Source organism: Haliaeetus albicilla, chromosome 18 (genome assembly GCF_947461875.1).
Source record: "Haliaeetus albicilla chromosome 18, bHalAlb1.1, whole genome shotgun sequence".
NCBI lineage: Eukaryota > Metazoa > Chordata > Aves > Accipitriformes > Accipitridae > Haliaeetus > Haliaeetus albicilla.
This window is the reverse complement of record NC_091500.1, coordinates 28279537-28300902: the sequence shown is the minus strand read 5'-3', so window position 1 is coordinate 28300902 and position 21366 is coordinate 28279537. Positions and strand designations below refer to the sequence as shown.

The following is a 21366-nucleotide window of genomic DNA, read 5'->3' as shown; positions in this document are numbered from 1 at the left end:
TTCTTGGTAGGACTCTGACACATTTAAGAGCTTCCAGCTCAAACAGAAAAGCAAGAAACCAGGCTTGGAGGAGCTATTTTGATGGAGAAGGATGGTCCCTGCAGAGGCTGAAGGGCTCTGCTTTTCATTGCTACCAGCTGGGCAGAGTCATCCTTGTCTTCTCCATGGCAGAGATGAGACTCATTTCAAGCCTTGCAGCCCATGGGCTCTCCCAGCTAATTTTCCTGGCTGGGCAAAGACATGATGGTTTTGCAGAGCCCCCTGAAAACATTGCCTGTTGGTGTTGGATTTGTTTTGGGGCTGGGCAGTGAGGGAAGACTGAGATACTCTCTGGGAGCTCAGGGGGTGGGAATGGGCCTTCTAGACAACAGGGTGGTGGAGGGGCTTGGTTTCTCTTCCCTGCTGCTTTTTATTTAGAGGGAGGCTGCTGTGCCATCTGCTTTTCTTTACTGAGGGTTTTTCCTTTTCCAGACCCAGTATTTTAGCTCTCTGAAGCACCTTCAGCCTAGGATGGAGCATGCAGGGTCCTGCATTGTCCCACCAAGGAATCTGGCTTGGCCAGGGACTGCAGCTGGGATGAGTCCTTCTGGGGTTTGTTAAGAAAATGGGTGTCTCCTTTCTCGCCACAATGCCATGCATCACCTGGAGTTTCTGTTCCTAAGCACTTGACCCCTTGGCTTGTCCCCATGCTTGAAAGGGGTCAACAAGCCAAGCAGGGTTTCCTTGTGCTCAGCCGGAGCAGTGACAACCCCACCTGCTTGGTTGAGTTTCTCTCCCTCACTTGGGACCTGCCCAGTTTTACGCCTCTGCTCAACCTCGAGGAGAATGAAAGCCCTTGAGGAGCTTGTGGTTAACTGGCACTTAATTGATTCTGAATAATCCTGACAAGTTTTTGCAGTCCTTGTGGTAATCGCCTCTTTCCAATTGAATAGCTCGGGCTAGGTCTGTACGGATGCCAGCTGTACATTGCTTGGCTGCATTCTTTCATTTCCAGCTCATGCTTTCCTTTTAACCCTTCCATCACCTGCTTCTTTGCAGAAGCTGCAAATGGGGATGCTCTTTTCAACCTCCTTTCCTTGCAGACAGCCTATTCTTCACCTTCTCTAGGACTGTGGTTAGGGAGCCTAAAATGTGACAGGGTCTTTTTTTTTTCATGGCAAAGTAAACAGATAAGCTAATTTATTTTTTGTACCTGTATTATAGACTTGGCAAACTAATTTGAGGAGTGATGCATGCTTATGGCATGACAAGCAATAAATGACTTGAAGGGGCTGGAGAAGGACTGGAGGGAGGATGTGGACAGTTGGGATGTAGGGGCACAGCTCCTATCTGAAGTGTAGTTCCAGAGCTGCCTGAAATTGTGCTTTTATTTTGTGGGAACACAGAGCAAGACTGCTCTGCTGACATCTGTCATTCATCACAAGCCTGCTTCTCCATGTGTTTAGGTAGAGGGTGTGCTGTGTTTGTGCTGTCTGTCTCTTTCTCAATCCTGGACAAATTTTCTGCCCATGTGAAGCACATCTCTATGTAAAGGGACGTTTTGGGTTTTTTCACCTTTCATGCTCCCTGTGGCGTAAAAGCAAATGTCTTCATCTCCCTGTGCCCTTGAGACTGTAATCCCCCCATCACCCTGACCCTGTCATGGGGGGTAAAACCTCATTTGCTTTGTGCCCCTTCCTTTGGAAATGCTTTGGGCTGGGAGCAGGACTCAAGATTTAAGCCCTCCAGGGCTTAAATTAATAACATTGCTTTGGTGATGGGGGCTGCAGCATGCTGGCTGCCCTGGGACACCTCCAAACCCTCCTTGTGCCCCCCAGGTGGGGCTGCATAAGTCCCAAGAGGACAAGGCACATGGGGCAAATGAACCTCGTCCTCTCTGCGATCCCCCCCTTCATGCAAAGCCTGGAAAGGGTCAGGAAGGGAGCCAGAGCCCTGTGTGATTCCTCCCTCCTGCTCTCCTGTTACAGAACTTGGCTCCAGCCTTCCCCTCTACCCCAGGGGACCCTCCAGCCCCCCCACAACAGCCCTGGTTGCTGTGCCGGGTTGCAGCAGGGCCTGTGGAAGCTGCTGCTCGCTGGCCCGTGGTCGTCTCTGACGCGCAGCGGCGGAGAGATGCTGCAGCAAGAGCATCCTTCCCGTCTCCCTCCCCTTTGCAATCCCGGCCCTGCCGAGTTCAGCATCTCTGGGGTGGCCGTTTCCCACCCCGCGGTGCAGGACCCTGCCGCCATCTCCCCGGTGCCGTGTCCGTCCATCTTCCCCATCGCTGCCGGTGGCCGTTCGCCTCCGTTTTAGCTGTTTTTTTTTTCCCGGCTTCCCCCTGTGTGGCAGGCTGGGAATGGTACGGTCCTCCTCCCTCCAGCGCCCGTTGCTCCGTGGATGTTGCTAGAAGGTGAAGGCATCAGCGCAGGCTGTGGATGCTGCAGCGGTTGCAGCCGGAGCCGAGACATCCCGGGAGAGGGGGTGGAAAGGAGCCGGCGAGGAGGCTTGCGCTCAGCTACGGTCCTTTCCCTCCTGCTGCCGCTTGCAGGGTCGGGCGGCATCATCGTTAGCCCAGAGCCATGACCCAGGGGAAGGTAGGTGGGAGGCCAGTGCTGGGACGGCGAGTCGTCCTGTTTGCATGGTTAGAGGGGGAAAGTGGGTCGAAGGGAGGGGATTTAAGGAATAAAATAATCGCTGTGGAGGGGGGGGAGCCGGGTATCCGTGCACAGGCCCGGTGTGTTGGCCCCTGCGCTGGGGGTGTTTTTGGCAAAGGGGACGGAGGGCTGTGTTGTTATGGGGTTGGGGGCTGTTTGTCCTGGTGCTGGATGTGCAGCTCAACCCTGCTGTTGGACCTGTGGCTGTTTTCCTCCACCCATCCCGGGTGTCAGGGAGCTCAATGGGGTGCTTGTGCTTTTCCATCCGTGCCCCCAGCAGTCAGCCCTTGGCACCTCCTTCCTGCTCCAGGGAGCTCTGGATTTTGGGGGTTCTCCAAGGCTCTGAGACCAGCGAGGGGGGGTTTATGCATCCTCTGCAGAGTGCACCATTGCCATGACAACGATGCTGGAGGCTGCCTGGATGCAGGCAGCACCGTCCCTCTTGTATCTCCTTGGGTATCTCTGGGGGTCTTGCATGATATTGGCCACCCTATACCTAAGGGCTACGTAGTGAAGGACAGGGTGAGGACAGTCCCTATGAGCTGGCACAGGAGGTGGCACAGTTATCCTGAGGCAGCTGGAACTGCTTGTGGTGCACATCCCAGCCTGGTATCCTGGCTTTATTTTCAAGGGCCTGTTACACCTGTAATTTAAGACTTTCTTACAGGGTCTGTGCTGTGTGTTGCAGTGCTGGTTAGTCTGTCTGCTTCATTTTGGACTTCTTGGGTTTTCAGTCCCCCATCCCTGTGATCCATGGGGATGCTATCCCTGATGCTGAGCTGGCACCCCCTTTGGCAGCAAGGGCAGGATACCAGGCTCATAACTTATCCCAGGATGACAAAGATCTAGAAGGTTAAATGGATAATGTTCCCAAGGAGAAGCAAGCTCTCAGGTGGCCCAAGGCTGGATCTTTGCTGGGATTTCATAGTCTGAAGACATGGGATGCCAAGTCCCTTAGCTGCATCTTCAAAGTATGGAAAGCAGCAAGGCTGAGCCTCTAGATGGGCAGAGGGGAATGAGCTAGAAGAAAGTGTTGGAGGGCCAAACCAGAGCATGGTTTTCCTGGGGGCTAGAAGAAACTCCCCCAAATATGGGTGTAAGTGGAAATGAAGGAGTTCAGGATTTTCTGCCCAGTGACTGAAAGCTGGTTTTTAAGGGAAAATTTAGAAAGGAGGAGGCTGAAAAGCAGAGAATTATTTGGATGCTTATCATGTTACATATGAGCCTGAGGCACCACAGAGGAGCCTGGGCAAGGCCTATAATTTTTCATCCCCTTTAACATGTCAGGTGTTCTCCCACCTATTCCCTCAATCACACCAGAGGATGCTCCTTCCTGGGGGTGCAGGGATGGGCCCATTGTCACCCCACAGGAGTTGGTGGGTGTCCTTCCAGTTCCTGATCCCTCCCCCCAGTGGAGGGACCCCCAGACCTCCATCCGTGCCCTGTTGGGTTCCCATTGCAGGGCAGTTTCTGTGCTGTTTTTACAGTCTAATGTCTCCCTTCTGCCCTCCCTTTTCTGTGCAGCTCTCTGTGAACAACAAACCCCCCAACTCTGAGGGGCAAGGGGAGAAGAAGGACAATGCCACGGCTCCACCAGCTCCTCCAACCTATGAGGAGGCAACAGCGGGAGAAGGGATGAAGTCTGGTGCTTACCCTCCTCCTCCATCGGTCCCGCTCCACCCCAGCTGGGCTTATGTTGACCCCAGTAAGTCCTCCTGTGGCTGTACCCAGGGCAAGCTCCTTGCAGAGGGGGTAGAGGGGTGCAGAGATTCCCCCTAAGGGCTTATAGAGAAAAGGGGAACTAGAGATGTGGTGCCCAGTTTGGTCCCTGGTAGAACTCAGCCTAGAGCTGTAGCTATAAGCCATGTAAGTCTATATCTATACGTAAAAGCTAGTTTACCCAACCACTAGACCACACTGCCTTCCAGAGGTGGGACTAAACTCCAGTGCTCTGTCCCTGCTATCCTTCCCAGTACTGGGATGGGAAAAATCCCCTCTCCTAGCTTGCTGCACTGGGAAATGCCCCTTCCCAGGGCTGGGAAAAGTCCTGGTGCAATGCTCCTGGCTCTGCAGGCAGCAGCCTCCCCCTCTAGCTCCTGCTCAACCCCAGCTTTCAAAGAAGCCGCTGAACTGGCAAAATTGGTGTTGCGGCATCAGTGATGTCTGGCTGCTATGAGCCGGTGTTCAGAGCCAGTGGAGGCTAACACATGGCTGGACTTGAAGGCTGAATTGTTCTAGCATCAGTCTTTGTGGCTGACTTCTCGGCAAACAGACAGCTTTTCTTCTGTGGGTGCTGCGTGCAGCTTCTGCTTGGTTGTGACAAGCAGACAAAGGCTCGACTGTGCCCAGTGCCAGGGAATGGCTGTATAGCGGCAAGTTGGGATGGATGCAGGATGCTGTGGCCGGCAAGCAAGTCTGCTGGGGTGGCCAACTGCTTGGTCAGCACAGCTTGAACTGGAGAGAGCGCTGGAGGGACTGGATTTAATGACTCCTGGGTCCTCTGTCTCTGCTCAGTCCTCTTCCTCTGCTGTGCTTTGCTGATTGCCTGTTCCATCCAGTGGCGACGGTCGCAGCTGCAGGGATGTAGGTGTTTGGGGAAGGGGTAAGAGCAAGCTAAACCCCTCTGAGACGTGTGTGTCTGCACACTCCAATGGTCTCACAGACTTTTCCCATTCTTGTTTGCCTTCAGGGGTCAGAAACAGAGGGGATAAATAATCTTCCAGCTTGCTCTAACAACCATCTGGGTCTTTCTACTGTCATGATGGGTTAGGATGGTGGTATTTTGGGTATCCCGGAAGACTTGTTTAGGAGATGTCATCTCTTGTCCCCTCCCTGACAAGCCTGGCAGGATTTCTTCTCTGCAGCTGGGTCCTGTGCCCTGATCCCTGCTTATGTTTTCCTCTGATTTCATGTCTTTCTCCCTTTTCCTTGCCCTCAGCCATGCTGCAAGCTGTGGCCCCTGTACTGTGGCGGGTTGGTGGGGGAGATGCCATGGGGCTGTGTCTAACAGCTTATAAGGGACTGGTCGTAGCTGGATGGAAGTGGTGCGTGTTTTGGGTTGCTTTCTTTACTAATAAGCTTGGGACATGCTGTCTTGCTGCCTCAGATGTGGCTGTGGGTGGGAGGTGATGCAGGTGCTGGGGACACTAGCCAGGGAGGGGGAAACCTCCTCCATTCCTCCGAGGCATTTAGATGCCTAATTTGGTATTTAGATGCCTTGATTGCTTTGATGCAGGAGACATTGAAGTGTCCTGGGGATATGGGCCTCAGGTGCTCTCGGCCCCGTGTGGGTGATGACAGATCTCGCAGAAATGCAGAGAGGACATACTGCAGGAGTTTCATCTCCACTGAGGTGTAGAAGAAGGCACGAGAGATTTATTAGGCACAAGAAGAGCACAAGGGATTTATTTCCTGCCAGGGGCATCTTTAGGATGAGGCTTCTGCAATAAGAGCAAGCAACCTTTGACCAGTAAAACAGAAGAAATCCAGGACCAGGGCCTTGAGTTTGGATTTCCTGGTGTCTGCAGTCTGTCCTCTTGAGTTTGAGAGGGTCTTTCCTCCATCTGCTTGAAGGATCTGAGTATCACTGAGCTAAAAAGCTTTGAGAAGGAGGGAAGGCATCTGTCAAACAGGCAGGGACATGAATGTATAGCTGGTATAATCGCATAAGCCTTCATTCTATAGGAAACCCAGGCGGGGAGAGTTAGTAACACGGAAGGGGATATTTGCAAGAGAAGCAAATAGCACAGGGGAATGATGTACTAAGACAACTGAGGTTTCAGTATTTGTTTTATTTTTTTTTCTTGAGCATGAGTTTCGGGAGATGGAGAAGGCTGATTCTTGTATCTAATTTGTAAAGTTGATCTTAGTAGGGAGAAGCTGCTGCTTTGCGTTTCTCCTTGTAACCCACTGCCCTGTAATATCCTTACTGCTACCTTCATCCCTGGCTGTTGGCACAGTTGCCTCCCCGGCAGGCAGATGTTTTCTGGTGTTTCCCTCCATCTCCCTTCAGGCTGCAGAGCAAACTGATGCTTTATGGTCCAGCCTTCCTCCTTGCCCATCTGCAGGGAAACTACAGCAACAGCAGCTTGCATTACAGAGCCTTCAGCAAAGCAAAGCTGGGTTGTGTGGTGCAATGATTTTTGGGGAAGGTACTCTCAGCAGCAGCACTGGAGTTTTCCCCCTTGTTTAGGCTTGCTGCTAAACTGTGCTCTGACTCCCTGCATGGGAAATAAGATTGGACCTTACGGAAAAGCTGGCTGTAACGAGCTTCTCTCAGAGGAGAGGAGGGCACACTGTTGACATAAGACATGATGCATACACAGTCTAAGCTCAAGCAATTACAGAGCAGCAAGGGAATCCTCCTGCACCAGAGCTCCTGATGGGAATGACTGAGGTGCTGAGTCATGGCTCCTCTGGGGGGATGCTTTAACATTCAGTGAAAGATGAGCAAGGATATGATATGAGCCTTCTAATTGCCATTAAAGATACGGTGTTACCATAGACAGGAATTAACCCTGGTGTCCTTGTGCTGGGGTTTGCAGAAGTGGTTTCCTCTGTTCTCAGAGATGGTCTTAATAAGGTGCAGGAGTGGGAAAGGAGCAGAGTGCATCCCAGCAAGCCTCAGTTTTGCAGTGCAACAAGAAAACCTTAAAATGTGGGCCTCCTGAGCTGTAGTCAATCCCTGGGGTCAGATTATTGCAGCTGGGGAGGGAACCGGGTGGTAGGACCTGATCTGTCTGGCTTCTGCTTCAGGCACGAGCCCGAGCTATGGCAGTGGCGGGTACCCAGGGGACATGGAGATGCTCACGACCTTCAGCTGGGATGACAGGAATGTGCGCAGAGTGTTCATCAGGAAGGTAAGGGGCAAGTGTCTCCAGGCTCAGCCTTCCCCTATGAAGGCAGGTGACTAGCTCTGAGACCTTGGAGGGACCTGGCTGTAATGGCTTTGCTGGCTTCCCCAGGCTGGGTGGGAAGAAGAGAGTCTGCAGGTCACCCATGGGCTGCCTTTTGTTGCAGGTTTATGCCATCCTGATGGTCCAGCTCTTGGTCACGGTTGTTATTGTGGCTTTCTTCACCTTCTGGTAGGTGTCTTGTGTAGCAGTGATGCTTGCTTTGTCCTGTGTATGACCCGCTCCTGAATTACTGCTTACTTGGGGGTGTTGTCTGTTATGTAGATACCTGAATTTTTTTCCCATGTGCTCCAATAGAAAAACAAAACTGAGGGAACCCTGAGAGGTCCTGCAGTACTTCTGCTACCTTTCCTGCATGTCCTCTGGATGGTGTATCATCCATTCTGGGTGCTATCGCTAGCCAAGAGGCCTGGGCTGCTTGCCCTTGAGTATTAACTGCTGTATTTTTCCTTTGGGAGTTATCAAGGCCATCAGATCCCAGCCTACCTTGGCTTCAGGGGCTGGGTTACGCCCCCCGCCCCCCCCCCCTTGCAGAAGCAGGTACCCCACACTTGAGCAGCGGCTGTCTCTAGCTCAGATGACTGAGCATTTTGGGCATGCGTGGCTCATGTTGCCTCCAGAATAAATAATGAATCACTGTCAGCCTGAGGATTTCAGCTTTTTAATCACTTCTTGGAGAAGGCAGCAGCCGTTCCCCAAGCAAGCCCGACTGTGTAATTGATAACAGCAGGGCCGTCGTTCCAACTTGACAGGTTGAATTTCTTTCCAATTGGTCACTCTGCCAGGTAGATTCAGCCATGATGTTTTTTGTTGTTTTGTTGGTTTCTTTTTTTTTTTTCCTTCCACATACCCCGTGCTGCATCCCCTTGTGTGTGTTTCCAGGTTTAATTTAGCAGCAACCTGTGAAGGGATTGGCTTTTTTTGTGCTTTCTGCTCAGCATCCCTTTTCTCTGTCTTGCAGTGAGCCGGTCAAGGGGTATATTCAGACACACTCTGCCTGGTATTGGGCTTCCTAGTGAGTATCTCTGTCTTTTCCTATGGCCATGTATGCTCCAAACAGCTCTGGATGTGGCTGTGGTGATGTGGAGACACATTCCAAACACTTTTGTATCTTGCATGTGAAGAATTGCTCCAAAATGTGTGCAGGGAGAGCTGGGGAAATTCATGGATAACTCCGAGGTAAGAAGATGGAAAATCTCACCTAAATGAGTATGAGACATGAGAGATGCCGGATACCTCCAAATACTTTGAAAAAGAGGGCTCTACAAACCAAGGTCAAAGTAAATACATGAGTACTGCTTGCAGAGCAAATCAGGCAAAACAGGGGAGCTTCCAGGAAAACACTGCAGAAACCCAGATGTGAGACCTGAAAGGGTGCTGAGGGTACCTTAGAGGCTTAATTTTGGGATTGTCCTTTTGAAAGCAAGGAGGTTGCCTGGGTTTACATTGTATGCCTTGATATGCAACAGATGTGAAGAAGGGTGCAGGCAATGAAGGGGGTGTTGGGTGGGTGCATTTGGAGGTATTAGGGTGTTCCTGGCCATGTCTGAGTGGGGCTGTCATGCCTGGGTCTTCATCACAGAGCTGCTCTCGCTGCCCAGAATTTGGGATGCCATTCATTAGTCAAGCCTGGTCCAAAAGGTCAGCTCGGAGGTAGTGTAGGCTGTGCTTCCATGCGTTGGTATATTTGCAGTTGTGGTGGTTTCCTGGATGCCGCTTGTGTTAGTGCTGCTAATTAAGCAGGCAGAGTGTGCGATGCAATTGTCTGTGAACAAGGCTCTGTGAACTTGGCTTTAATTAGTTCACACCCAAACCATGAAATGTGTCCAGGCCCAGAGATGAGACACCAGCTTATATAACTTAGAGACCTGAAATAACAGTAATAGAAGAGAACTGGCGCATCATCATGCCTCTTTGACCTTAAGGGAAAATAACGTGCTCCTCTTTGGCCAATTGGTAGATTGGAGAAGCAGCGCTGCCTCGTAGGGAGACAAGACCAAGCTCTGCTCGGGTCTATGCTTTGACCTTTGGGTTCATCTCTTGCAGTTTATTGGCCAGTTAGTGTTTATTTCTTCCTATCTTTCCGTAGGATCAAACACATCTTGGGCCAGCTGGGGGTAGGGTCTGTACTTGAGGGACTTAAACTTTGTCTGTTGCTTCACCTCCCAGCAAGCCAACCCTTCCCTCCATCCCAGTGTCTCCAATTGCTTGTCCCGACCTGGATCTGGACCTCCGTTGTACACAGAGACCCTAACTCTACATACACCTCTGTAAAAATAGAAGTGGGTGCCCTAGGGTGTTTTCCTACTGCTGGGGTGATGACTCAGAGGGAATAAAGCAAGAGCAGATGTGCAACAAGGGATGCAAAGAAGATGGACAACTTCAATGGCTCTCTTTGCTCCCTACATGCTTTCTTTCCATCTATTCAGCCGTTTCCACTCCAGCTTTCCTGGTTTCCCTGTGGGAGAGCAATGCTCAGGTTTATCTCTGGTGCATTTATCATGGCCTGTGGGTTTTGCCGTCACGTTCATTTATTAGACCTAAGGTGACTGGCTATCATGCAGTCATCGGCATGCTTGGAAGCTGCTTTCCCCCCAGGCGCTGGGTGAAAGCAGGTTCCCACTGTGCCATAACCCATCAGCACTCTGGAAAAACACCCGGGCTGCGTGACGTCCAGAGCAGGGGGAGACCATCCTTCAGCTGTTGGATTTTTTTGCTTTGTTGAAGGGTCATGTGAGATAAATAACTCTCCTGTGACCTGGGGATGGCTTGTGCAACAGCATATTAGGCTTGGGTCTGTAAGCTTCACTGACCTTGGAGGATCCTTCTGCTGTTGAACTCTTCCTCAAGCACTGGTGCAGTAACATGGGACCAGTTCCCTTCTCAGACACAGACCTTCCATCTGGTCTTAGGCAAGTCACTTTTAACAGCCCTGTGAATCTTGGTTTAAGTGCTGCTGAAATCCCAGCAGGATGCCTTGATCCCACCAAGCCAGGAAATGCCTGGAAATGAGGGGCAAAGTCTGGCCACCTCTGTATGAGCAAATCGTGCCCTGATGAGGTGTCAGGAACAAACACATTTGGGTGCTCCGTCTATCCTGGACTTGAATGCTACCCTTGCTCTGCTCTAAAACCATCCTTCAGGTTTTTCAGGGACGTTTGTGCTGTCCCACCTTGGGCAGAAAACAGCTTCGGTGAGAGATCGTAACTGCCTTGCTTCCTACCCAGCCTCAACTTCTGGCACGGTGCTTGCATTTTAAACAGTGCAGCAGAGCACTTAAACTTGTCAGCTGCCCTGCATCAACACACAACCCTTGGGTTTTCCTCCCTAAACTGCTCTTTTTCTCTTTGCAGTGCTGTTTTCTTTGTGACCTACTTGATTCTTGCTTGCTGCTCTGGACCCAGGTAAAATATTTTCTTTATGGATTTGAAACAGCCCTGTGAAATGAAGGATGAATGTTTTCCTCTTGTTTCAAGCATGACTAAAAATGTTGTGGAGATGGGGTGGGGTCATGCTGACACAGTCCTATAGGGACTGAGGTGGCAGCTGTGTTTTAGGCCTGATGCAGTTGTGGGTTGCTGCAACAAGCATTAAAAGCTGAAGTCAAATTGCAACTGGAAAGGAAGCTATGTTGCAGTAAAAATTGCATCATGGTGTAGCTCCAAATTATCATTATTAAATACTGCAGAGGATGGTCATTGCTCTCGATGGAGCAAGGCACTGCTGGCTGCTCTGCTGGAATATCATGGGGACGTTTGCCCTCTTGGTCTAGAAGCACCTCAAATGCACTCTCATTCCTGACAGGATGACTGTCCCCTTGCACCACCCCTGCCATTTGCTGCACAGGCCATTAATTATATGGCACATTTTATGTAACCTGTTGTGCAGTGCTGCTAACTACCTCTGCCCTCTGCATCGCAGGGCTGACCAGCCCCTGTTTCTTCACTTGCAGGAGGTATTTCCCATGGAATCTGATCCTGCTGAGCATCTTTGTAAGTAGCACATCTGGACAGCATCTGCCCTGCCCCTGCAACCAGCATGGGTTTCATAATGGCTCCAAGCAGGAGAGACGTCTGGTCTGGATTCTTGCAGAAAGCAGGAGTTTCATCCTCTAATTGCCCTGAAATTGGGCTGAGGAGCTGTAATTGAACTAGAATGTGATAAGCAGGAAAGAAGGGAGCCTCTGTTTAAAAAAAAAAAAGCCTACAGAGGCTGGTCAGTGTTGGGACCTGGGGTAGGGTGCTGGAATCCTGTGCAAGAGGGGTAGAGGGATGGAGAAGGTGGGACTGCTCTCAAGGTGTTGCCCTGCCCTCATTTTAACCTGCCTTGTGGATATTAATCATTGGAGGATTAGAAACTATGCAAAAATTGCTTCTCTTGAGCATCTGTTTAGGTTTCACTGCCCTTGTCACTGTAATTGAGATGTTTTATCTGTTGCGTGTGTCTCCCTGGGACATGAATGCAGAAGTAATGTGGTTCTCTTTCCCTCCCAGACACTGTCCATGGCTTATCTCACCGGGATGCTCTCCAGGTAGGTTAGGCATGTGATCTCTGGATATCTTTTGGTCCTATGTCCTGTCTCTTCCTGCAAAAAAACTTCCCTACTTTTAAAATATATGGGCCACTTGATCTCTCTGGAACTGTTCCAGTAGCCACACAAAGCCTGACCTTCCCTTTTGAAAACAGTTTTTAAAGAAGCTCCCCAAGACCTATGGTGGCATCCCCTTCTCCCTCACAGTTGAGGTACCACAGGGCAGTCCCTGGCTATGCTAAACCCTATAGGAGAGCACTAGAGAGCCAGGGACAAGGCAGTGCCTGCATGGATGGTCTGTAGGGGACTACTATACACTGTGATCTCACTTTTTCCACTAAGCAGCACTCCAGCAGATGGGTCTGGTGTGAGACAAGAAGTTTTTTCCAGCAGTTTCAGGTTTTTTATAGTCTACAGCTTGCTCCCTTTTGCTTGTGTTTTTACTGTTACAATCTGCTCACAAGATCAGCTCTGGTTCACGTGGGTCCCTGGTGATGAGGCAGATGAGCAGTGGGTGTTGATGGATGTGTGCTGGGGACAAAGAAAGTAGCGGCTTCAGCAGCTTGGGGAAAATACCAGTGATATCACTCTTCAATCAAACCGAAGGGGAGAGTGGGGACTGGCTTTTCTTAGGGCTGAGCCTGGTGCTGTAACCAAAATCAGGAGTCAGACATACAAAAAAATTATAACCTAAGCCTGCAGTCTCTCTACCTGTTCAAATCCCTCCTTCCCTGCAGTTTTCCAAGACCCAATCCCCTGTTACAAGCACATCAGTAGTGTACAGTGGCTGCAGCTTTCTGATTTCTCATTGTGCTGCAATGACATTTGTCATTCTATTTTTATTACCTCCCAGTTTGAATCCTCCCCCTTCTCCATCTGTCCATGGACAGATAGATTTTTATAGTAAGTCTCCATCTTAGCTGCTCATGAGCTCCCAGAAGGCATAGACATGCCCTCCTGCCTACCTTCTATTTAAAGCAGGAGGAAAACCCATCTAGTCTTTTTTTAGTGTTTTCTATCCTTCCCTTTTTACATTAAGGGTGAACATTGATAATTTTAGTGCCATTTGTGCCCCTAGGACTCATGCTTTCCTTGCACACCTCTGCTAAGCTTCTGCTTGTCTTACTTAATCCCTCCTTCCACCTGTCCCTGTCGGAAACACTGAAAAGTGGTTTTGCTGTTAATTTTGCAGTTACTACAATACCAAGTCAGTCCTTCTGTGTCTGGGGATCACAGCCCTGGTGTGTCTGTCTGTCACGATCTTCAGCTTCCAGACCAAGGTGAGTTCGTGCTGATCAGTCCCTCTGGGAGAGGTATCTCCCAGGGGTAGGACGCAGGGTCAGGCAGTGCTGGGGGTGAGGTGTGAAGAGGCAGGTCTGTAGGGCTCTGCATACAGGAGCAACCTGAGGGATGCCGAGATGTAAGAAGGTTACAGGAAGATTAGGGCAGATGCTGGGGTGAGGGATGTGTTGGGGTATAGATGGGGCTGGAAGATGCTAATGTGTGGGGGTAAGCTTTTTGTTTGGTTGGTTGGGGTTTTTTTTGAGGACTAGGCTGTAGGGTACAGAAGGGCACTGGCACAAATGCATATGATGAGCTTTTGGATTTCAGGTATGCGATGGGTACTGAGTTCTTGCCTGTGGCGATAAAGGGGATATGGTAACTGTCTGGCTCTGCGTGCTGTACAGATGGGTGCTGGGCTATAGGACCTGAGATGCAGATGAAGCAATTGCCATGGAACAGCAAGATGGGTGTGCTGCTGGGGAGTCCCTCCCTGTGGACACAGGAGGTTTGGCTCCCCTCGCTGCCTCCCGTTTCAGCACTCTGCACTTGTAACGTGGTGTTCTTTGCCTCCACAGTTTGACTTCACCTCCTACCAGGGTGTCCTCTTCGTGATGCTCATGGTGCTTTTCTTTGGTGGCATCATCCTGGCTGTGATACTGCCCTACCAATATGTGAGTAATGACCTGTGCCCCTCCTTCCTTGCCCAGTGCCACCAGTTCTGGTGCAAGGCTGGGAGCTGATCAGCCTAAAGCAGGCAAACTCCAGGGCTTGGCTTGAGCAGAGGTGTGTCCCAGCCTGCTCTCCAAAAATGTGCAGAAACACCAACAGAAAGAAAAGGCAAGACCAGGTGGCTGGTGCCTGGTTGTTGTACAATCAGATATCGGGCTGTAGGACAGCACTGGCCTGGGGCTTGAGGAAGTTTGTTTCTGTTCCTGGAGCTGTGTAGTGACCCTATGGCAGGTCACATCACCTGCTTGTGCCTCAGTTTCCCCTCCAGTAAAACCAGGGTAGTGAGCATGTGAAAGCACTGGCCTGCCCCATACAGGGCTCCTGTCCCAAATTCAGGGCAGGACTTGGACTCTGGACAAGTGCAGTGGGGTGCCTGTCTGGCCAGACCTGACTGTATTCATGCTAACAACAGGCACCATCCCACAGTGTTTAAATCCTGAGGCTCAAATTTCTCAGAAGGAAGCACCTCTGGACCCCAGGGACAAGTCCTGAGGATGAGTGACCACCTTAACGCTCCTCCAACTGCTGCCAGCCCCCCTTGCATGGGTCCAGCCCCTTCCTTTGGCCTCACTGGTCACAGCTGGTGTTGGCTGTGCCCAGCTGAAATCTTGGAGTAGCTTGTGACCACACCTGATAGAGGGTTTGGTGTGGCAGTATGGAGTGTCTGGTCTCCATCCAAGAGTTGTCATTCAGGCAAGAGCCTGACAGACCCTGGAAGATGCTGATGAAAGAGGGAAGGTGTGTGGGCCTGTGCAGCCACCATCATCACACTGAAGACAGAGGCACCCAGCTTTGATCACAGCAGCCTTTAAGTGACCTCCAAACCCATCACATATCACCTGGCTTCTCTGGGGACCTCAGTCATACTTTAAGGGCCAGACCTGCAGGAGAAACTCCCGCTGGTACTAGCCCTAGAGCTGGTCTGATGAGGGACAAATACACAGGCTGGTGATTCTAAAACCAGGAGCTTGAATTTTGGATGTCTTGGCTTGAGATCCACCTCTCCCCTGTGCAAACGTGAGGGTAAACCCGCTTGCAGTGCCAAGCCACTGCCATTAAACTGTTGACACAACTACTCTTTATCTTGCAGCTTGTCAAGATAAGCATAGCTTAAGGCAGCCTTGTAATGAGCTTGTCTATCTGGGGAGGCAGGCTGTGATCTCTGGGTTGAATCAGCCATCTGTCCATGTGGGCACCTTTTCCTGGAATATAGGTAACATTTCCGTTAGCACTGTGTGCTACTGCGCCACAGCAAGCAGGAGTTGAGGTTTGATCTTAATTCCAGTGAATTTCCTGCTGTGACTCCAGCAGATGAACACATTTAAGTTATGCTTGTTAATTAAAGCTGGGTCTGGCTCTTGGAAGCATTTGGTGCTTCCTCCAGTGCGATCAGCCATGTCTGGGTAAATAAACACCTTCTAGGGCTGCTGCAAAATGTTTCTGTCAGGGTAGTGCTAAGACATTTCCACAGAGACAGCGGCTGTGGCAAAGTAGGCTCTTCAGAAACACAAGTACCTAATCTAGAAGCTTATGAGCCAAATGGATACAAAGGCCACAGTGAGAGGGAAACTGAGGCAGTGACCTGTTCTTTGCCATGAAAAGGTCCACAACAGAAACTGTGTTGGAGCTGGAACTGGTGCAAGTCCATCCTGGGCTATTAAAGCACCTTCCCTAACGTGTATCCTTCACAGGAGAGCTAAGCCCTCTTCTGTGCCAAGTCCTAATTAACCAGTTTTCTCCCAGGCACTGACTGATGGATTTGTTTCCTTTAGGTCCCTTGGCTCCATGCGATCTATGCTCTGCTTGGTGCCATTATCTTTACTATGGTGAGTGGGTGCTGGGGCCTGGGAACATGCTGGAAAAATAAGCAAAGAGTAAATGCTTTTAGCCTTGAAGGGTGCTTGGGGAAGGGAGAAGGGAGAGTCGCAGGATTGCAGAGAGCTTCACATCCTCAAATGGCTCATGAACAGCAATTATTGCAGTGACCTCAGCCTTGTCCCAAGAAGGTGCTGGTGTACGTGACAGCACTGGTGCAGGGCATGGTGTGATTGGCAAACCCATGCTGTATGCGCAATACTAGGTGTGAACAGCAGAAAGCATTGTAGGGACAGGACAAAAAGGTATCTCTGGAGTGGGAAAAGCGGAGAGTAAGCTTTGGCACATCAGTGGGAGCTGGACTGCAGGGCTCAAAGGGGGCCTGGGGAGGAAATGAGGCTGCAGAAGTGAGCAAAGTCAAGTTGAGTCTGGTTGACTGGGAGTGAGCCAAGGATTGGGTATAAGTTTGACTAACAGAAACAGAGGTAGAGAAAGACAGTGAGAGGCCATGATTTGGGATTAAAGGGCATTAGGAAGGTTCATTGCAGGTGGGAAAAGCCCCGCAGCTGGGCAGCTCCTCCAATGAAAGTTGAAAAGACTTGATTCATTCCTTCGACTGCTCCCTGGCAGTCCCTCCTGCAAGCCTCTTCCCAGAGCAAGTCCCAGCAGTGCCGTGCTTGCCATTCAGGTGTGGGAGTTGTCTGGGAAGGTGCTTGGCATTACCTCGAGGTGGGGGTCAGGAGGAGGGCTGCCTTGGGGTTCAAGGCGGTGCCCATTGGGCATGTTGTGAATAAGAACAGTTGAGCAATTTCATTTATTAGCTATAAAAGTCATTTCAAGTGAGCTCGGATATTTCTTCTGTGATTCATGATTAAAGACTGTTCTGTAACATATGAGTAGGCTAAACATCTTATAATTACCCCATAAACTTCAGTCAGAACCTCAGCTCAGCCTGACAATGTCTGGGGAGATCAGTTGTTATTTATGGCTGGGGAGGGCAAAGGTGCCAGCTGACCCCGGGCGATGGCAAAGATGCCCAGCCAGCCCAAAAGAGCTCCATGCCAGGGTGTCTGTTGCAGGCTATGTTAACAGAGAGAGTAAATGTGAGATGGGAGAAGATACTAGGCTTGAAGTCATGCAACAAGGTGCAGGTTTTCTTGCAGCTGGGCCACCAGCCTGCCTTGTAGCCCCTGGTTGTTTCTGTGAGTGCTGTGTTCTTGCAGGTAGGCTGGGCAGTGGATTCCCACTGTGATGACTTCACTGGTAAAATCTGTCCTGCACTCAGTTGTGTTTGTACCTCAGAAAGGCGTTAGCTCCCCTCTGGGTCTGGCTACCTCAGCTGGCAGCCCTGCAGACCTTGGTGCTGCCCAGGATCTGGGGTTTCTCGATCCTATTGCTCTGCTGCTGCTGGAATGTCATGTTGGGTCCAGGTCACCTTGTTACCTGGCAGCTGTTTCTGAACTGGGGGAGGTCTGGGAATAACAAGTCATAGGGACTGGCTGAGGAGGAGCAGGGAGAACTGCTCCAGACCTGATCCTGGGACACATTTGGGATGGATAAACCATGAAGGAAGCAGGCCTGGACTAATAGTTAGGCTTGGGGTTTGACTATCAAGAGTAAAATGAAGGAAGGGGAAAGTTGCAGTTTGTTCAGTGCATTGTCCTGAGCTTTTTAAATTGGAGTTACAGCCTGTAAAAAGCGGCTGCACTTTCGTTCTGGGTACAGTGAAGCAACTGGGAGAACTCCTGTCATCAGAGCACTTCTTGCCTCCCTGTGCCAAATCTCCATGTGACTGTCATCGGGTTTCTTCCTCTTTCCTCACAGTTCCTGGCATTTGATACCCAGATGCTGATGGGGAATCGTCGGTACTCGCTGAACCCAGAGGAATACATCTTTGGAGCCCTCAATATCTATCTGGACATAATCTACATCTTCTCCTTCTTCCTCCAGTTCTTTGGCTCCAGCCAGGAGTGAGTGCAGCAAGGCAGTATCTTCTCTTTGCTGGCAAGACGCAAGTGTTTGAAAAAAATATTAAAAGAGGAGGGAAAGAGGGTTAAAAAAACAAACAAAACCAAACCCACCCTTTCTGGCCCACTAGCAGGCTCCGTTCAATCAGCTGAGCAAAGCCCCTGGGCTCCTTATGCAGCTTGTATATATGCTGTTAGGCCTTTGTGACCCAGAAAGCAAAGCAGGGCTTAAGTGTTATGTCTCTTCTGCTCCCTCCACTCCCACTGAGATGAGATCAAACCAGACCAGAGATTGGGAGGCATGAGACCAAGATCTTCTTTTCCCCAGAGGCTGTCAGAGTTGCCTGTCTGCATCCTGCATGTCATGGGATGTCAAAGTGCTGAGAACAGCTCTGCAAAGGGAAAATATCATTAAGGGGAGAAGAGTAGGGAATTTTGCTAGGATCCTGGCAGGAAAACCAGCTGAACAAAGGGGGGACAAGGATTTCCCTAGCCTTTTCCCCTGTTTCTCTTCTGCATTCATTTGGAGCCTTGTGGCCTCTGCAGAGATATATTCCTGATAGTGCCTGCTTTTAGAAGTGCAGAGCACGGGATCACATAGTCTGGATGTCCCAGCAATCAGTCCTCCAGGCACAAGGGAACCTGTTGTTCAGGACGTGCAGCCTCTTTGAGGACATCCCTAATGCCCCTGCAGGAAGAATTCTTCTGTATCCTTTGCACCTGGCTGTGGGGCTGAGTATGCGCTTTCTTTCCTTCCCAGAGCGGGATAGCAGGACCATCGGCTGTGGGCTCACCTTCCCACCCAAGGGGGCCATGTATGTCAGTTCTCTCAGAAGTGTGACCTTTCACTTGGGAGGGTTGTGATCTCATGTAAGGATTGTTGGCAGAGAATTGATGAAAGAGGCTGATCTTCAGAGCCTGTGCAAAGCCAGGCACCATCTGATGTGGGAAACGGGTGGCTGAGATCCTCTGACCCATTATAAGGATCTGATGCCTTCACAAAATTGTCTTGGTTGCTCAAGATTAATGGTCCTAAGTGGTTACTACCCAGAGACTGAGGCCAGGGTGAATGCCTGTTGTTCAAAATGGGTACTGCTTTGTAGCAAACATCGATGTGGTCTCTTGCTCTGGCCATTTTCCAGTTTTGCTCCCCCAAACGGGGATGTTGGTGAGAGCACTGGATACCTCCAAGTGCTCAGGTAACTTTCCATCTTCCCCTTGCTCGCATTCCCCTGTTTGGGGATTAGCTGGCTAATTTCTAACTGTAAAGCTCCAGGTGGAGATAAGAGGCCTTTTGCTCTTATTTAAAAAGTGATCCTTCCTGCTGATAGAAACCTGTATCTTCAATCTCTCTGGGAATGCCAGGGCAAGTGCGTCACTGAGCTGCCTCTAGCAATCCCTGCGTGTTAGAGAGAGGCTATGCCAAAATGCTCCGTACTGCACATTCCTCCTCTGCTGCTGCCCTGGCTTTTACCCTTCACATGTTTTATCCTCCCACCACACGTGTTCAATGCCCCGAGCTGGGCAGAGAAAAGTTGTTGTGCAGAGGGTAAAAATGCTTCAGTCCCTCTGTGGCTGCACTGACCTTGTCAATGGTCACACAGGAGCACAACTGATGCTTTCCACTTTACCTTCCTCCCCCAAACAAACAAAAAGATCCCAAAGCCAAAATCTTTTTAGGGATAAAGGAAACTATTAAGTGATGACAGCATTAAGTTCATGATCCACTGATTTCTGCAGTGCATTGTAGAGAAGAAACAAGGGCCTTGAATTGCTGAGTGGGCAGAACTGGGAGAGAGGACAACATGGGAGGTATTCTAAAAGTTTATGAAATAGGAATTTAAAGAGGGAATTTTCTGGCTCAGACCCATGTAGGCACTTCTGAAATATCTTAGCAGACTGGCTGTGCAGGTTTGGGTTTTTTGTTTTTTTTTTTTTTTTTTTTTTCTCACAGCAAAAGGCCTTGTAGGTATTTCTACTTTCCAGCTTTTGAGGAGGGAGTGTGGAATTATGTGATGAGTTCTGACTCTGAAATTGTCCTAAAAGTCCTTCTCTGGAGGACAATCTAGACCAGAGCTCTGCAGCCCTCCTTTTTGCACCAGGACTCCTCCAAACTGGCTCTGCATAGCCTGGGACCCTGGGGAGGAGAACACGGATCTGCAGCCCACTCTGGATCTCTTGCTCTTTTTCCTTCTGGTGTGGAGTAACTTTGCTGCTGCCTGAGCTGCTGCTATGTCCTGGCTTTCTGCTCCTGCGTGGGAAAAGCTTGCATGGCACCTGCTCCATCTCCAGGCCATTTGAGTGGGGATGGCTCGCTGCCCTCCTATGCCCCTCCACAGGGCTCCCTTCTTGCATGTGTCCTGGTCCCTCTTCTACGCTGACCCCATGGCTTGCAGTCCATCCAAGCCAGACCTACCAAAAGCACTCAGACTGAAGCAGTAACACGTACATGCTCAGAGAGGTGGAAGTCCTCATGAGGCCAAGTAACACAAGTTTAGTAGTGGGATATAGCTATAGGCATGTTCCTTCTGGGTTCCCCGACCATCTGCGCAGGGCATGTGCAGGTCTGCTTCTCTTCTTCTGTGTGGATGTCCCTTACCTGAGGTGTGCATCATCCCGACCCTGGCTCTGTATCCCCCTGCTCCTTTTGTCTGACCATTCTTATGATTTCATTGTAAATAGGATTTTGTATTTTCTCTGAACATTGCTAATAAATTGTTGCAAAACTGTTATTGCTGTTGTGAGGTCTTGTTACTGTAGTACAGCTGAAGGAAGGTCTGGTTGCACAGCTGGTGCTTCAATCCCTTAAAACAGAAAACATAGACAAGATTGAGGCATGATGTGGCATGGCCTAAAGTTTTAATGGAGACCAGGCTGTCCCTTCTCTGGTTATGACTAAGGAACACATCCTACACAAAGTAATAAAATGCACATGACTCCAGCAGAGGCATCATGCATGAGAAGCATTTCAGAACTGAGGGCCAAAGGGCTCCTTGGGTGAGGATCCTGTTGTCTCTTAGGCTTGGTTTAAGTGGCCACAGGATTAAAAAACAAGTGGATGTAAGCAAGGCACCTGCTTAGAGAGCATTTTCTGTAGCTCTGGAGAGCAAGCTGATGTACTAAGCTTTCTCTAGAGTCAATGGGAAAAAGAAATGCCTCCAGAGAGCAATTCACCTGACCTAAATTAATGCCTACACTGGGAGGTGAAAACTCATCTTTCTCTCCATTAGCTCTGAAGGGCTGATCAGTCCAGGCTGTCAGAGCTCTCGGAGGACAGAAGTCTCAACTGCAGCATCTTGCTGCAACAGATCTCTGTGCTTTTGAAGGAGCTGTGCCCAAAAGGCGGGTGTGAGATTTGTTTCCGAAGAAGTGTGGCTAAACAGCGTGGTACAGCCACTGTGGGCTTTCCTGTCCACAGTTGCATTTTCTGCAGCAAGAAAATATTTTGCCCTGTGTTTTGCTGGGTAATGCTCTGTTGTGGGACAGCATCTGTG

The 21366-nt window shown here is 50.1% G+C and overlaps 1 protein-coding gene across 1 annotated transcript; it reads left to right on the top strand.

Annotated features, from left to right (window-relative positions):
• Positions 1 to 2130: 2130 nt before the first annotated feature.
• FAIM2 (Fas apoptotic inhibitory molecule 2) lies at positions 2131 to 20604 on the top strand. The gene is made up of 12 exons (XM_009914568.2): positions 2131 to 2573; positions 4158 to 4338; positions 7389 to 7492; positions 7653 to 7717; positions 8508 to 8561; positions 10900 to 10950; positions 11499 to 11538; positions 12040 to 12077; positions 13270 to 13357; positions 13937 to 14032; positions 15863 to 15916; positions 17730 to 20604. The coding sequence occupies exons 1-12, from the start codon at positions 2559 to 2561 to the stop codon at positions 17877 to 17879; spliced, it is 936 nt and encodes a 311-aa protein (XP_009912870.1). The 5' UTR covers positions 2131 to 2558; the 3' UTR covers positions 17880 to 20604.
• The last annotated feature ends 762 nt before the right edge of the window (positions 20605 to 21366 follow it).

Bases quoted from the DNA above. Each gene is read 5' to 3' on its own strand.
- FAIM2 (XM_009914568.2), top strand. The intron at 7,718-8,507 runs GTAGGTGTCTTG...TCTGTCTTGCAG, and splicing joins GTGGCTTTCTTCACCTTCTG to TGAGCCGGTCAAGGGGTATA. The intron at 10,951-11,498 runs GTAAAATATTTT...CTTCACTTGCAG, and splicing joins GCTTGCTGCTCTGGACCCAG to GAGGTATTTCCCATGGAATC.